The sequence below is a fragment of the Cornus florida genome, unplaced genomic scaffold (genome assembly GCF_030987335.1).
Source record: "Cornus florida cultivar Cherokee Brave unplaced genomic scaffold, ASM3098733v1 CherokeeBrave_3.0.0_Hap2_Chr10, whole genome shotgun sequence".
NCBI classification, from domain to species: domain Eukaryota; kingdom Viridiplantae; phylum Streptophyta; class Magnoliopsida; order Cornales; family Cornaceae; genus Cornus; species Cornus florida.
The window spans coordinates 112,646,602-112,662,526 of NW_026775580.1; the positions used below are offsets into that span (position 1 = coordinate 112,646,602).

General features: G+C 34.4%; 1 protein-coding gene across 3 annotated transcripts; it reads left to right on the forward strand.

Moving 5' to 3' along the window:
• The first annotated feature begins 222 nt into the window (after nucleotides 1-222).
• LOC132277239 (protein argonaute PNH1-like) lies at nucleotides 223-11,895 on the forward strand. 3 transcript variants are annotated; one of them, XM_059779027.1, is made up of 23 exons: nucleotides 223-357; nucleotides 4,389-4,763; nucleotides 4,917-5,125; nucleotides 5,232-5,378; nucleotides 5,471-5,604; nucleotides 5,717-5,826; nucleotides 6,583-6,689; nucleotides 6,794-6,932; nucleotides 7,019-7,135; nucleotides 7,471-7,578; nucleotides 7,648-7,719; nucleotides 7,829-7,951; nucleotides 8,111-8,270; nucleotides 8,663-8,784; nucleotides 8,880-9,017; nucleotides 9,097-9,239; nucleotides 9,692-9,754; nucleotides 9,922-9,985; nucleotides 10,064-10,199; nucleotides 10,480-10,553; nucleotides 11,007-11,101; nucleotides 11,183-11,214; nucleotides 11,574-11,895. In XM_059779027.1, exons 2-23 carry the CDS (start codon nucleotides 4,410-4,412, stop codon nucleotides 11,741-11,743), a joined length of 2,817 nt encoding a protein of 938 aa, XP_059635010.1. In that variant the 5' UTR covers nucleotides 223-357; nucleotides 4,389-4,409; the 3' UTR covers nucleotides 11,744-11,895. The 3 variants fall into 3 exon arrangements, with proteins under 3 accessions (XP_059635010.1, XP_059635009.1, XP_059635011.1); XM_059779026.1 differs by lacking the exon at nucleotides 223-357 and adding an exon at nucleotides 2,635-2,949; XM_059779028.1 differs by lacking the exon at nucleotides 223-357 and adding an exon at nucleotides 3,001-3,700.
• Nucleotides 11,896-15,925: the final 4,030 nt, after the last annotated feature.

Genomic DNA, 15,925 nt, shown 5'->3' on the forward strand with positions numbered 1-15,925 from the left:
AATTCAGTAAATTACCTCACCTCACACGTGGCTCGATCTCAGATTCAGATCTTCTGATTCTGTGTCTAAGCCGCATTACAGTCGAGATCTACTGAATATAGGCTTTCTATCCTATCAGTTCTTGAATATATACATATGCCTATATATATATATATATGTATGTATGTATAGGTTTAAAGTAGTGTATTAATGTTAGTATACAGTGTTGATTTCAGAGAGTCTGCGAGTAGGTAAGCCGAAGTTTCAGTTAATGGAAGGAGAGGGAGTGCATTGAAGGAAGGGGAAGAGAAAAGCAGAGCAGAGCAGAGCAGTGTGTTTAATGATCGGTAGCGAATAATAGAAAGTGTAAATCGCAAGGTTTGTTCTTTCTCTCACTATGCACCTCAAAACTGTTGTTTTCCAGCATGCTACGTGTCGGCGTCTTTAATTCAAACTTCTACTTTCTTTGAAGGAGCAACTTTATCTTGTTTCTCTCTCTAAAACTAAATCTCTGCTATTTTTTTTTTTCCCTTGTTTTATTTCTCTCTCTAAATCTACATATCTCATCATTGCGGGTGTGCCGTAGTGTAGTCTAGTCCTTGGCGTTTCGCTCTCAACCATATCTTGTACAGAGGAGAATTACAGATATTCTTTATTTCTGTCTTTGTTGCATTTATTGACTCGCACTGTTACACGTGATGGGTAGTTGTCAATATATAGCAGTACTTGTTTATATGTATATATATGTGTGTGTATATATATATATTACAGTAATAAGAGATCATAAAGAGCTTGCTTCTGCGTGCTTGCTTGTGAGTCTGACTTTTGCGTGCTAGTCTGTTTTTATTTAGGTTGTGCTAGAATAGGCTTTCCTTTTTGTTCATGTTTGCCTTTCTTTTTCGGAATTTTCTGTTTTGTGTCTTGTGGATTTTGTTCATGCTAACTTCACCTACTTGTGGTTTTTCCAGCATGCTCATGTCATCGTAGGATTGCTCTTAGTATTTTAAGAAATGTATATGATGAACTTTCAACTACTGCACTCCATTTTTGTCCCACTAAATTTATATTTCAATATAGTTTTATACTTAATAATTAACTCTTTTTGTCCGTTAAGAAAGTATTTTATTTTGAAAAGGTTAACAATATACCATATCTTCTAAATTTCATATATTTGGGGGAAAAAAAAAGACCAAGGACGATAATAATTAATATTTTTTTATTCTTCTTTCTGTGTAATTTCATATTCTATGAATAATGCTTTTTCTCTCTGTAATTTTTTTGTTTTTGTAAGTTAAATAATGGAGGATTTGTCGTATCATTATACATTTTTTTTCACTCTTTTCTAACTTGTCTATATTGTTTACTTTACAATCTAAGATAAAAATTAATTGGGCTAATGGTAATGATTCTCACATCACATATTTGGAGGTGGAGAGTTCAAATCCCTTTGAAGATGCCTCAAGAAATTTTATGAAATATTTTTGAAAAAAAAAGAGAAGAAATTTTACAAATAATTACTCGGCCGTGAATTATAAAGGGTGCTTAAGATGCACGACACAGAAAAAATATATATATATATTTGGCACAGTGTTATGAATACATTTGGTCAGTTCCACTTTTTTCTTGACTGGATATCCATTTAAAATTCAGTTTTAAAAATTATTTATTTATGGTAATTAACTTTTGAGTCTTGACTTAGGCTGTGTTGACAGTAGGACCGCATTATAATGTTGGTTGAAAAGTTAGACATGAATGGCGTGAATGAAATGAGTCATCACAATACAGGGTTTCCATAGTGTAAATAGCAACTTCTACTTAATATTGTACTGGAACCCTACAGTTTGTGGTATTGCACAATTGGATATAGGTGTACATAGAACAAAATTAAGCTAGCAGTGTTTCGTCGTTTTCACCCCTTTATTGGTGAATGGGATGATTGCTTGTTTGGGCCTTGAGGGGCTGCCCAAAGCCACAGCCCACGGGACAGAAACAGAACAGTACCTACAGACACTTTGGATTTATATATAGAGAGAGACTGACATTTTTCAACTAGGATTTTAATTCACAGACTGTTTGTACTAGTAAAATTTTTGTCTACCACCCTGTATTGTTATTTTCTTCTCGGGCGGGATGTTTGCAAATTGAAACCCATTATTATCCTCGTCTTTTCCCTTTAGCCTTTTTAGGTCATTTAACTTTGACTAGCATGTATTAGGGTTTGGGTGTCTTCAGAACCCAAATTCTAGCACTTCTTTTTTATATTCATATTCAGACCCTTGGAAAGGCCTTCTAAATTGATTGATGGGCATTCCAGGTTAGGGAGAGAGAAGTACTTTTGTTGTCAAAACATTGTCCTTTTTATTATTTTTATTTCTTTTTATTTGGTATCATTGTTTGCCGGGCCAACGTGGGTCCATATGGGTGAAGCATAGGTCATAGCCTAGCCTATTTCCTTTGGTAATACCTCCAACCTGGATCCTGATTCACCTTTGACCGTTGTGCAAACGATAGGGACCCATTAGTCAACCACGAAGAAGAGCAGTTGACACATTAGCCAGTGATTAATATAATCTGTGGCCTATATTTGCCTGACAAGGACCGGACCGTCCAAATTCCTAGTCTGAAGAAAGGCCAAATGGTAAAGTTTGCTTGCAGGGAATCCACATATTATCCCATCTCAAAGGAATGAAAAACCTGATTGTGCTTCAAATCTTGTTAATCATTCCAATTTTTTCCTTTCCTATATATGTATATTGGGGATATCATACGCACCCATATTGTCCAATTGTAGACTTAACTCTATATAACAATTTGTTTTTGAAGGAAGATGTGATATCGATTGGAGACTCAAACCATCAATCTTTGGTTTGAAAGGAAGATGTGATATCAATTGGACTTAGCCTTGAGGGAATATCTCATGGTTGCTAGGATAAGGTTGTTATGTTGAGGTGGTGTCCTACCAAAATTGAGGTATGAGTATATACAAAGTATTAGTAAATGCTCTCTACCACTACTGACATCTGTAGGAATTAAAGTATAGCAAAGCTGAAGCACACTGTCCGGCTTTTGGTGAACAGAGTTAAACTGTAGACCACACTAATTATGACACAGCACTGCTTGGCCACTAAAGGTTATGGAAACACTAGATGCTGGTTTTGTTTGAACCAATCTTACATTGCCACACTAAACCTAACGGTTTTGCTTGAGGGGGTTAATTTCCAAATTTACTGTGTTGTCTAGTTCTGTTATGTCTGGAGTAGCTGAGCTTTGGGATGAGTTAAAGCCCCCTATCTGTTGCTCAAAAGGGTAAAACAAAGCTGCCCTGCCCTGACCTGACCTGGGAAGGTCATCCCTATAAATGATTTATGGGACCCTGACTTATGATATCATCCTTATAAATGTTGAGTTTGCTTAGGATTAAGATGGATTTTGTTGAATAATGAAAAGATTCCACTACAAACAGCCTCATCCCTCTAGCATGATTGTTTCTCAAATTATAAATGTCTTTGTTCTACTTTTTCTTTTTCTTAATATCTTAGTATATTTTAGTTTCAATATTTGTAGTAGTCCTGAGACAAGTATGTTACTGAAGAGCAGGAGGTTTAAACATCTCATTCACCATCTTGCTTATCCAGAACTTAGAATTCAAAATGAGAAATTGTGATTCTGTTCTGCAGCCTGTATGATCATCTAGCTTCAGCACTTTCTTGTTATCCTTACGGTATGCTATACGTTTTTGGTTTACAAACAATAGATAGATCAGCGGAAATACTATAAAAAATGATACAACAGGAAACATGATATGTAACAGAATAAATTTTAATAGAAAAGTTACATGGAACTAAAATTTCTTTGGTCTGAGTTTTACATGGAATTAATTTTCTTAGTATTTTTGCCATGTAGGTTCATGCTTCTTAACAGTTTTTTTCTTTTTTTTGCCAAGCTTCTTAACAGTTCATGTGACTATGGAAGATGCAAATATAAACCAGTGATATGGTTGCACATACGTGGTTCTTTATGTTTATAAATACACGTGTAAACCTTTTACCTTTTTAAATTTGGGTAAATTCTGGTTTCACTTTGCCCCGGTCCACGTTTCTTACGTTTTGCTTGAACTTTTCTGACAATAGCAATACTGAAAAGGAAAAATTACTATTGAGATCTGATTCTCTATTATTCTTTTTGCTTCTTTTTGTCCCGTAGCCTATATCATCTAAGATTCTCGAAGTACACATGAAAAAAATGCCATGGCATCTCCTTTCAACACTCCCTTTGAAGATATACCATTGTCATGAGTAACTCCTTTTGTTGACTCTGTGTGCGTGTGTGTTTCCCCATAAATTATTGCACTGCATCACTTAAAATGTCTTGAAGTCCTGCTAAAAGTTTCTTGAATGACTTGTATGAAGGTCCCACCTTGAACTACAAAAATGCCTCACTGGCAGAAAAAAGACCCTGAACAGAAGCATATGATCTCGAGGAAACCTCTTCGGGACTCCATGAATCAGCATTCACAATCCCAAATATCAAATGGTTGCTGGGATATCTCAGAAATAGCAAAAAAGAGTGAAGGAAGGAGAAAGGGACGAAGAAGAGGGAAAGGGACAAATGTGGGAAGGTTGCAGGATACAAAGCTTGAGCTCAGTGTCGGATTTCCGGCTTCGTCAAACAAAAGTCTCATGTTCCACCGCAGGCCTGGCTTTGGCCAATTGGGTACCAAGTGCTTGGTGAAAGCCAATCATTTTCTTGCAAAGATATCAGAAGAGCACCTAACTCAGTATAGTGTAAGTTGTCTTTGTGTCTCGACTGTGGATATTTTTCCTCCCTTCTTTTACAATGATTGAGCTTATTACTATTGCTTTTCTATTCATGTATTTTCTATTGTTTTATTTTTTAATTTCTTTTTTTTTTTTTTTTTTTTCCTTTCTTTGGTTCAGGTTACAATAACCCCTGAAGTTACTTCCACTAAAATTAACAAAGCTATCATAAGCCACTTAGTGAAACTTTATAGAGATAGTGAATTGGGGATGATGCTCCCTGTTTATGATGGTAGAAGAGCCCTTTACACAGCTGGAATTCTGCCTTTTACCGCAAAAGAATTCTCTGTAACTTTGGACAATGACAATGAGTGGAATGGCATCACAAAGTATGCAGTCAACTGCCCTCCATTAATCTTGTTTCATATTATGTTGGGCTTATTATTTACTCTCTGGGACTTATGATTTTAATCAAGTTTCAACTATTTATGTCAGGGCACGAGAATTTAAAGTGACAATAAATTTTGTAGCTCATGCTAATATGCTTCAATTACGTGAACTTCTTTCTGGGAAACAAGTTGATACCCCTCAAGAAGCGATTAAGATCATGGATATTGTGTTAAGTGAACTTGCAGCACAAAGGTGAACATTCAGTTGTTTCAATTTCTTTGCATTATTGCCTTTTATTTTTGGATTTTAAATTGTTTGTAATCCTTCAATCTGGATAAGTCTAGGTATTTATCAGTTGGGAGATTCTTCTACTCTCCTAAAATTAAGCCACCACAGCGACTGGGTAACGGCATACAATCGTGGCGTGGCTTCTACCAGAGTATAAGACCTACACAGATGGGATTGTCACTGAATATCGGTGGGGATCAATATTGGACTTCATCTATATTTTGTTCTGTCCTCTGAAAATGGTATTATGTGCTCATCTTAATATATAAGACAATGCTTCTCTTTTTTTCCTTGCTGTTCAGACATGTCCTCAACTGCATTTATCGAACCACTCCCTGTTGTTGATTTTGTTGCTCAAGTTTTGGGTAAAGATGTATGCTCAAGACCACTGTCAGATGCAGATCGTATTAAGGTACACTATTCTACAATTTAGATACTGAGTTATATTATTCTTCACTTTAATCAGTTCTCTTCGCAATAAGTTTCATTTTATCTTGCAAACACACAATCATACACATCTAATAAATTGAGGAAACAGGTCCTACATAATTGACTCGGCGTATTGCGATAGAGCACTGGATGATTATGATGATGGTGCTGTTGGTGATGTCATGACGATTACATATTTAGTTTTTGCAACTTCTTCGTGCAATTTTTCATTTTGCATTGGACAGCCACAAAATCACATCCATAATTGTACAAGGAATGATAAAATTAATAGTTGGTGATAGTAGTGCGGTATTTCTGTGCCTGTCCATATGCAGGAAGCTGAGTTAATACGATTAATCTTAAGACCGCATTCCCACATTTAAAATGTCAAGGGAGAAAGCGTTTTCGATCTTATTTTATTTCAATTTCTTTTATAATGCTACTGCTACATGAAAACCAAGTTATGCTTCTATATATAGTGTAACATTTTTATTCGATTTATAGGACACATTTGGAACATGGGCTGGGTCTAGAGACCCATGTATCAACCAGAGCAAGACTAATCCAAAACCTAATAGTTTTCCTCTACAAACAATTGAATTGATGGTATCTAGAACATTTTGGACAGTTGATTAGCTTCACTGTTACTCTAAAATGCAGATCTCATTATATCTGCTGATGAAGGTAGAAAGCTATTAGTCAATAATGCCTAATGAAAAGTTCTGTCAATGTTGAGCAGGTTAAAAAATCCCTTAGAGGTGTCAAAGTGGAAGTTACACATAGGGGAAATATGCGAAGGAAATACCGGATTTCAGGGTTGACATCACAGCCAACGAGGGAACTAGTGTACATATCTTGCATTTGGCCTTGGTTTTGTTATTCTTGCTTCATTTTTTATTTTTTATTTGTCCTCATGCTAGTTATGTTTTGATTTCTTCTCCTTCCTACAGTTTCCCGGTTGATGAGGAAAAGAACATGAAATCAGTTGTTGAGTATTTCCAAGAGATGTATGGATTTACCATTCAACATTCCCATCTACCTTGCCTACAAGTAGGAAATCAACGGAAAGTCAATTATTTACCGATGGAGGTAAAACTCTGATCAGTATTTCAACTTCATGTGTGCAGAAATTTAGTTTGCTTTACCAATTTTATAAGGCTTCAAATGATATTCAGGCCTGCAAGATAGTTGAGGGACAGAGATACACAAAAAGGCTGAATGAAAAGCAGATAACTTCTTTGTTAAAATTTTCATGCCAAAGACCTCGTGACCAGGAAATGGATATTTTGCAGGTTTGCATCTTCAATTATTGGATTATTGTTGCTTCTTTGATAAATTAAATGTGTGAAAGTTTAAGCTAAATAATTAAATCTAAAACACTTTATATTACGTGACTGCTTGATGTTACTAGAACCTTGAGAAATTTTCTTATTTTTATCCCCTTCGTAACTTTATGCTCATTCACTGTTTTCAACACGAAAAACTATAATTAGAAAATAATAATAATAAAAAATTTTACTTTATCTGTAAACTATATATAATCATTGTTCGTAACTCAGAAAAGGTGTTAGATATTAAAGCATAAACAGATGGCCGTCACACTAATAGTTATCTCATATCTCATCAGACGATTCAGGAGAATACATATAATCAAGATCCCTATGCGAAGGAGTTTGGCATAACTGTAGATGACAAGCTTGCATCAGTTGAGGCTCGAGTTCTTCCAGCCCCATGGGTAATGATTTTTTTTTTCTTTCTTCTCATGTCATTCATCCTTGCTCTACTAATATTTTGTTTCCAATAGCTCAAATACCATGATAGTGGAAAAGAAAAGGAATATTTACCTCAACTTGGTCAGTGGAATATGATGAATAAGGTAGTGTAATATCTGTTCATGGAATATGTTAAAATTTCACAACTAGTTGACATCTTAGGTATTATGTGCAAGTTGCTTGTATAAAAGAAATCTTCTTGTCACAATGCAGAAAGTGGTAAATGGGAGCTCCGTAAATCACTGGGCTTGTATCAACTTCTCGCGAAATGTCCAAGACAGCACAGCTCGTGACTTTTGTCATCAATTAGTCCAGATGTGCCGAGTCTCTGGAATGGTAAAATTTCCTAATCTCAAACTGCAGCAGGTTTTGACTAATTTTATGTCAGTTTCATGGTCATCATTATGTCCTGATGGAACCATTGTAAGATTTGTCCACGTGGTTTTCTAAGCTATAGAATCATGCTGATAATGTTATGTTGATATTTGATTTAAGGAATTCAACTGCGAGCCTGTGATTCCAATCTATTCTGCTAGACCAGAACAAGTAAAGAAGGCTTTGAGATATGTGTATAATGCTGCTGCAAACAAACTTGGAGGGAAAGAATTGGAGTTACTTATTGCCATTCTTCCAGACAACAACGGATCTCTGTATGGTATGTGGATATCTGTTACTATTCAAATCCACTCAAGATGATCATATGTACTATGTTGGGCACCGCCAATACATCTGAATAATATGATTGGTATCACATTTCTGTGGTTATTTCTCTGCGTCTCACTTTCTCGTACATCTTATATCATTAAATAATTTATAATAAATTACTTTTGTGTAAGAAAAAATTCATTTTTTTTTTCTACTGCAATTTTATTTTAATTCTTAAAAAACTGAAATATATTTGCATCTAAGCTGCCACTTGTTTATTTTCTTCACTTCTATGTTTCATAAGAAAGAAACTGTGGAGCTTCATTTAGGATTATTTCAACAAGCTGGTCATGCACTACTGTATGTACTCTACTTATTATACACAACATGCTCCCTATTCAGGTGATCTGAAACGAATGTGTGAGACAGATCTGGGGTTGATTTCTCAATGCTGTCTTACTAAGCATGTCTTCAAGATTAGCAGACAATACCTGGCAAATGTGTCACTGAAAATTAATGTCAAGGTATTTTTAAAGCTAAATTGTTATCATTTTACTTCTCATGGGATAAATTTTTCCCTTTCCTTCAATCTAAGCTTGAATTTGCGGTTCTTCTTCAGATGGGAGGAAGAAATACTGTGCTTTTAGATGCCTTACGTTGGCGAATTCCTTTGGTAAGTGACATTCCAACAATAATCTTTGGAGCTGATGTGACTCATCCAGAGACTGGAGAAGACTGTAGTCCATCGATTGCTGCTGTAAGAAAACTAAAGCCTGTGTTACCTGAGAGCTGTTAATAAGTTCTGGGTTTGAGCCCATACTGACTACTTTGTTCAGGTTGTAGCCTCTCAAGACTGGCCAGAAGTTACGAAGTATGCTGGTTTGGTATGTGCTCAGCCCCATCGACAAGAACTTATTCATGATTTGTTCAAAACCTGGCAAGATCCTCAACAGGGTACAGTTACTGGAGGCATGATCAGGTACATACCTAAGACAACTTCAAAATTTGGCATGAATTTGGTGTTGTGTTCATTTCTTTTATAACTTCATTATGTCTAGCAATGAGAAGTGAAGTGCTCTAGTACTTGAATAAGAAACAACTGATAGTGCAAAGTTTTTGAAATAGTCTTAGCCGATAGTTTAAGATATCAAAGGTATTATAACAAGTCTGTTGACCCACTTTAATTTTTGAGTGAATTTATTTTCAACACCTCTGTGCAGGAGAATATTTCCTTCCAAGTAAAACATTTTCTCAAAGAAATGCTTTCTTAATTGGAAATGTGTGTTGCTAGAGACTACTGTGTATAACTATATATATAGGCCCTCTTGTATATTCAATAGTGCACATAAGTAGATGAAAAAGTGGATTGTGTATATATCATCGCATGTTTTTTGATGATCCAACATGACCATTGGAGGTTTACTACTGCAGAGAACTTTTACTATCCTTCAAGAAAGCCACTGGACAAAGACCTTTGAGGATAATATTTTACAGGTACTCTAATTTGATTTTACATTAGGAGTTCCTTCCTGCACTTGTTCATTTTTTTTCTAAGTTGTGGGTAATATATTGTTTTATCAAGATAGTACAGGGGTTATAAAGGATCAAGTATTTGCACAGATGCTCCTTTTTCCTCCTGATGTGATTTGTTGTCCCTGTAGGGATGGTGTCAGTGATGGGCAATTCTACCAGGTTCTGCTATATGAGCTGGATGCAATTCGAAAGGTTAGTTGATACCTGATTAAACTGAGAGCATTTATCAATCATGATTTCCATGACCTTACATTCTGGTTGTGTCTATAGGCTTGTGCATCACTGGAACCTAGCTACCAACCTCCGGTAACATTCATAATTGTCCAAAAGCGTCACCACACTCGACTCTTTGCAAACAACCACAATGACAGAAGCAGCATTGACAAGAGTGGGAATATCTTACCTGGTAAATATTTTTTCTTAATGGTAACAGCTGAAATTTGCTTCTTAATGAATAAAGCAAAAGGAGTTCTTAGTTCCTTGTCAAGGAGCTAGCCAGCTCATCAATAAGTTTTGGCTTGACCAATGCATAGAAGAGACAAATTATTTAAGCACTCAAATGCTTTGTGCCAGGGCTCAGAGAGATTTTTTGAGCAAGCTAGCTAGCTAGCTAGTTTTCTCCTCTGGTCGTGCAATTGCTACTCTTGAATAAATTTGTGTTATGAGTTTGAAGTTTTCAATTGCAGGCACTGTGGTGGATACTGAAATTTGTCATCCTACTGAGTTTGACTTCTATCTATGCAGTCATGCAGGAATCCAGGTATGCCATTGACCTTATTCTTAATACGCTCACAAAGTACGTAAAAATTAACTAATATTTTTAAGACTTGAAGTTTATCGTTGTAGGGTATTCACAAGTTAAGAATACTCCACTAGACAAATAAAAAAAAAAAGTTACACTTCATAACACAACTTCAAAGAAGTTTTGACCATGTGAAGATGGTTTGATGTAATGCTTAGTGTCAATCATTATTTCACAATTTGTGTAAAGGCCTAGCATGCCAAATTATTAGTATATACTTCACGATATTCACAAGTTACACATACGACTCTACAAAGCCTTTCCCCAACATTCCCAAGTTCCATATATTAGATTAAAAATGAACTAGACTATGTAACATTACTTCAAACAAGTTTCAAGCATGTCTTCATGGTTTGATATAAATGCCTAGCATATAAAACATTAGTATATGTTGGAATTGACATTTTGCAGGGGACCAGTCGACCGGCTCATTATCATGTTCTCTGGGATGAGAACAATTTTACCGCAGATGAGATCCAGTCTCTGACAAACAACCTCTGTTATACGTAAGAAATTTGCTTTCCTCCTTACTCTTGGCACTTATTCTAATTTTTCAGTGATTAATTTGACTATTGATATAATTCCAGGTATGCTCGGTGCACAAGATCTGTTTCTGTAGGTAAGCTTTTGACTCATCTCTTGTATATTTGTATTATGCACATACTAAAATCTATATTGCAATTTGTGTTTTATCACGTGGATTGGATGCTGTCATTAATTTGTATTCCCATCAATAATTCTGTTATATTTAATCTTATTTTCTAAATTTCTACAAATAAATTACAAAATTAATTCTGTTCATGAGTCATTTTTTGGTTCAGTATATGTGCTTTTATTTTTATATTTTCATTTTGGTGATGCATTTTGACAAGCAAGGTGCATTTGTTTCCTACTTTGTTAGTCGAATTCAATAAATCATATATACAAGCTAATTGGCATCTTACTAATATATATATATATATATATATATATATGCAGTGCCACCTGCATATTATGCTCACCTGGCAGCCTACCGAGCTCGATTCTACATGGAACCAGATGTCCATGATAATGTGTCAATGCATGGCACTCGCACAATGAATAAATCATGTGTCCGGCCCCTACCTGCATTGAAAGAGAAGGTGAAGAATGTGATGTTTTATTGTTAGAGAAAAAGAAAATAGGAAGAAATGGGAGAGAGATTTGTACATGATTTTGTGTTCATATTGTAGAGAAATGATGCACCATGAATTTTTCTAGTCTGTCAGACAAATCTTTGCCCCTTCAGTGTGTTTTATAAAGGAACTACTTTTGAGCTGTAGAGTTTTTAGATGCATATGATCAATATAGATCCTTTTGCCAATATTGCATTTTCTTTGGCAAGTTAACCTTTTTTTTTTTTTTTTGTTTGGCACATATATTATATGATCATATATATATATATGCTTTTCACAACTGTAAATTATTTTTGGAAATAGTCTAATTACTTTGACATAGGACACCCGAGTAAAATCATGAAGAAGCTGTGCCGGTGGTCCACAAGTGATGAGTGGTGACCACAGATCATACAATTATCTGCTAAATATATATTCGTAGGGCACACACAGTAAGTAAATCTCTTGAAAACTGTAGGAGGCCTGTGGAACCAAAATGCACGTCCTTTTTTTTTCTCACTTTTGTTTCACCAGACCCCCTTTATTACCACATTTTTCTTTTAGGATTCTATTCGTAGTATGAATTGTCACCCACCTTTGACAACCCCATCAAACCTTAGCTATGTATTTACAATCTAAGTCATACAATTTTTCTCAACAGTCGCTCACATTCTTACTCAAATTATCACTGTTCATGACTTAATTCTGCCGCTCTCACACTCCCGCTCTCAAATTTGCTCTCGCTCTCGCAGTGTCGCTCCGGCTTCCACTTGACTTAGTTTACACTTGCTTTAAAATAAATATATAAAATAATAAAAATTCGATCCTCAAGTTTTTAACTGATGAAAATGCATAATCCAATCCCTTTTTTTCTTTTTCTTTTTTTTTTTAATTTTTTGGCCTAGCCAAGTGACTCATCAGTCCTCACTATTTTACTGGAGAGAGTGTGTGTTTGAGGAACTCGTTGTATCGCTGTCGACATGTGAAAGAAAGAGAATCGACACATGAACATGTACCTATAGGTTGGGGTAAGCAAGGCCCATATGGTAGTGGTCCGGCCCTCTGACACATTGTGGGCCACTGTTTGGTCAGGAGTTACGGGAACGCCCACACGTGAATCAATCCGTTGAAAATCCATACAAGCCCACAGCTCCCGTCTAGTGGACCCGTTTCGTGGGCCCACCTTTTTCTGTCCGATCATCGGCTCTTCTTCTGCTCCTCAGCCTTGAGCCATTTTTTCTTTTTCTATTTTCATCAAATTAAGAAGAAAAAAAAATTATTCTTAAGAAAATTAAGGAAAAATAAAAAAGACAAAATACTGAATTCAAAAGACGGCTATTATTTATCAGTTTTATATATTACCTTTATAACAACATGCTAATTTGCGATAAAAAAAAAAAAAAGGAGTTCAATGAGTAGTTCGATTTAAATCGCCTGTCAAATCAAATGTGAAAAATTAAAGTAAATAAATTATTAAAGACTCTCTAACAGCACACACATATATGAAAATCCAACTAACCAATTTCAAAATCTTTATTGGCTCAATTGAAATTGATTTAACAATTTAGATGTATTCTTTTTTATTCAATAATTCATTAGCTAGAACAGAATTTTGATAAATTTTACTAAATTAAATAAATATATATGTGTGTGTGTGTGTGAAGCTGAATCTATCAGTACTCTAGTTGGTAATATAGTAAATTTAGGTTGAACTGTGATAAGAAGAGAGATAAAGGATAGTCACAGAGATGCAGACTGGACAGACCCCTCATGTGACCATGCACCATTTTCTGCAGCTCATTATCACATAGATGTGTCCCTTCTCTTTAATACAAAAATCATCAGCACCCAAAAATAGAAATCATCATTAACAATAATTTTGTAGTTTGCTTCAATACACACACACACACACACACACACACACGTATGTGTGTATGCATGTGACAATTGGCAATTTGTAAGCTATTTTAGTGTCTATTCAAATTTAAGTGAGATGACTCTACAAAGTTGCTCAATTTGTTTTCTTAAGCACCAATTAATGAATTAATAATATGGTCCACTTCATTAAAAGAGAGTTAAACACAGGGATCAAAATCACTGCAACAACCAACATTTTGTCTCTCATGAAAATGAGTAAATTACACTAAAGTCTATGAAGTTTGGATAAAATATACCTAAGTGAACCATCAATATTTATTATTTTGATTTCTCTTTAAATTTGATGTTTCAACCACATCCAAGTGTATTCCTTTAGATCAACCTATTGATTAAATTTTATAAAATGATAATTCTACCATTTCTTTGTATAAAATATTAAAAGTAGTGATACTTGTACCGATTTATTACAATAAATTATATAACCCAATTTTTTTTAATTAGTTATTTATACACAATACAAGTGGAGGGTCTTATTTCTTTATTTATTACACAAATGACCAATTAAAAAAAGTAAGTCTGACAATTCACTATAATAAATTCATACAAATATTATATGATATATTATTATAATTAATATAATAACATTATTAACTTTTCACGTCTAAAAATATTTTTGAATCATTGACGAACAAATGTTAAAAATATCAAAATAATAAATGAGCAACCGCAAAATCTATTGTATTACTATTGAAACACATGAAATATTGATATTTCATTAATTTTCTTGGAATCACCTTTATTTTGATCTGACCCCAATGCTACCTGATTTAGATGTGCCTTAAAAGGAATGACGTACAAAATTGGTCAAGTGTTAGGTAAAACCTACAACTTCCAGTACTACTTATTTCATTGATTTCAACAACTTCACCAAGTTGTGTGTGTGTGAGTTTTTTTTTTTTTTTTTTTGGGTTAAATAATACTAACACACTGTATATTCCTGATAAAGCATTGATTTTTGGCTTCACTGCTAACACTCTATGTACCTCATAAGCATCAAAAACAGTAACATTAGATTCTTATATTATAGTATGTATGTAGTGCTTTAGACTCATTAATGGAAAATTTTGCAGTGCGTACAATTCAAACCTAGGAAGCATCATGTAGGCATTAGGTTGGGTGTGTGAATCATATATTTTTCTTAATGTAACAGATTAATGGTTAAGAGTGGGTGAATATTATTCCCTGATTGGTCACATGGTGGCTGTAGCATTTCTTAAACCTCAACAGGCAGAAGTGAGAATTATTTTTGGTGAATTATTATTACCTTCTAAATCAGTAGAATCATGTCATGCATTTCTCAATATGCATTCTCAATTATGATTGACGCTTTCAGATGTAGGATGTCAATGGGATTATGGGATGGGTTCACGGGACACTCTTTTCCAAACTCATCTTACCATTGAAATTTTTTTCCTAAACCCGATTTGGTACTCTGCATCAAATTCAGTGCGGGTTTGGGGCGGCACGAAATATATATTTTTTAAGAAAATAATTTAAATTTGAACAAATTTAAGATAAATTTTATAAAAAAATATTTAGTAGAGTCAATTTTTCAACAATTATAATAACAAAAAAGTTCTTAAGATTTAAAATTATCATAAGAAATAGAGAAAAATATATATATAACTAATAAAAGAATATTTATTACATATTAATTATTAATCGGGTCGGGTGCGGAACTTAAGCTCTCTTTTAAAATCTACCCTTAATCTAATTAGGATATTTACAAACTCGTCCCAATAGGAACGGAACAGACGGGATAAATTGACATCTTATTCGGATGATACCTACTACAATATACAATTTTATGGTTTAGGTTTGACTAACCTACCCCTCGGAGTAAAATTAATGTGCCGCATACATGAGCTAGTTGGAAAAGATTTTTTATTTAACAACTAATAAATAATCCTGTCCAACTATATATTTTGAAGTTTGCATGGTTACACATATAAAATAAACTCATATTGTTTTATTTTACATTTTTTTGCATGCATTGATCATCTAAGAACTGTAGATAATCTGAGAAGGTTTTATCTTTTGAAGTCAAAGACATATGGCATTTCAATTCATCATATATCAAACAATATCTGTAATTGACCTGATCGATCATATCAAAAGTTCGACCTCTCCTCAAATCTCATACTTGTAAGTTGTAAGGAAGCATGTTTTTGTATCTGTAACACAAATCTTTTGCAAAATATATGGAGTCCATTCACATACTAAAAACAAAAAAAATATTACTAGTCATAGTCAATCTCT

Bases quoted from the DNA above. Each gene is read 5' to 3' on its own strand.
- LOC132277239 (XM_059779027.1), top strand. From the start codon at position 4,410: ATGCCTCACTGGCAGAAAAAAGACCCTGAACAGAAGCATATGATCTCG. The intron at 6,933-7,018 runs GTAAAACTCTGA...AATGATATTCAG, and splicing joins TCAATTATTTACCGATGGAG to GCCTGCAAGATAGTTGAGGG. The intron at 8,785-8,879 runs GTATTTTTAAAG...GTTCTTCTTCAG, and splicing joins CACTGAAAATTAATGTCAAG to ATGGGAGGAAGAAATACTGT.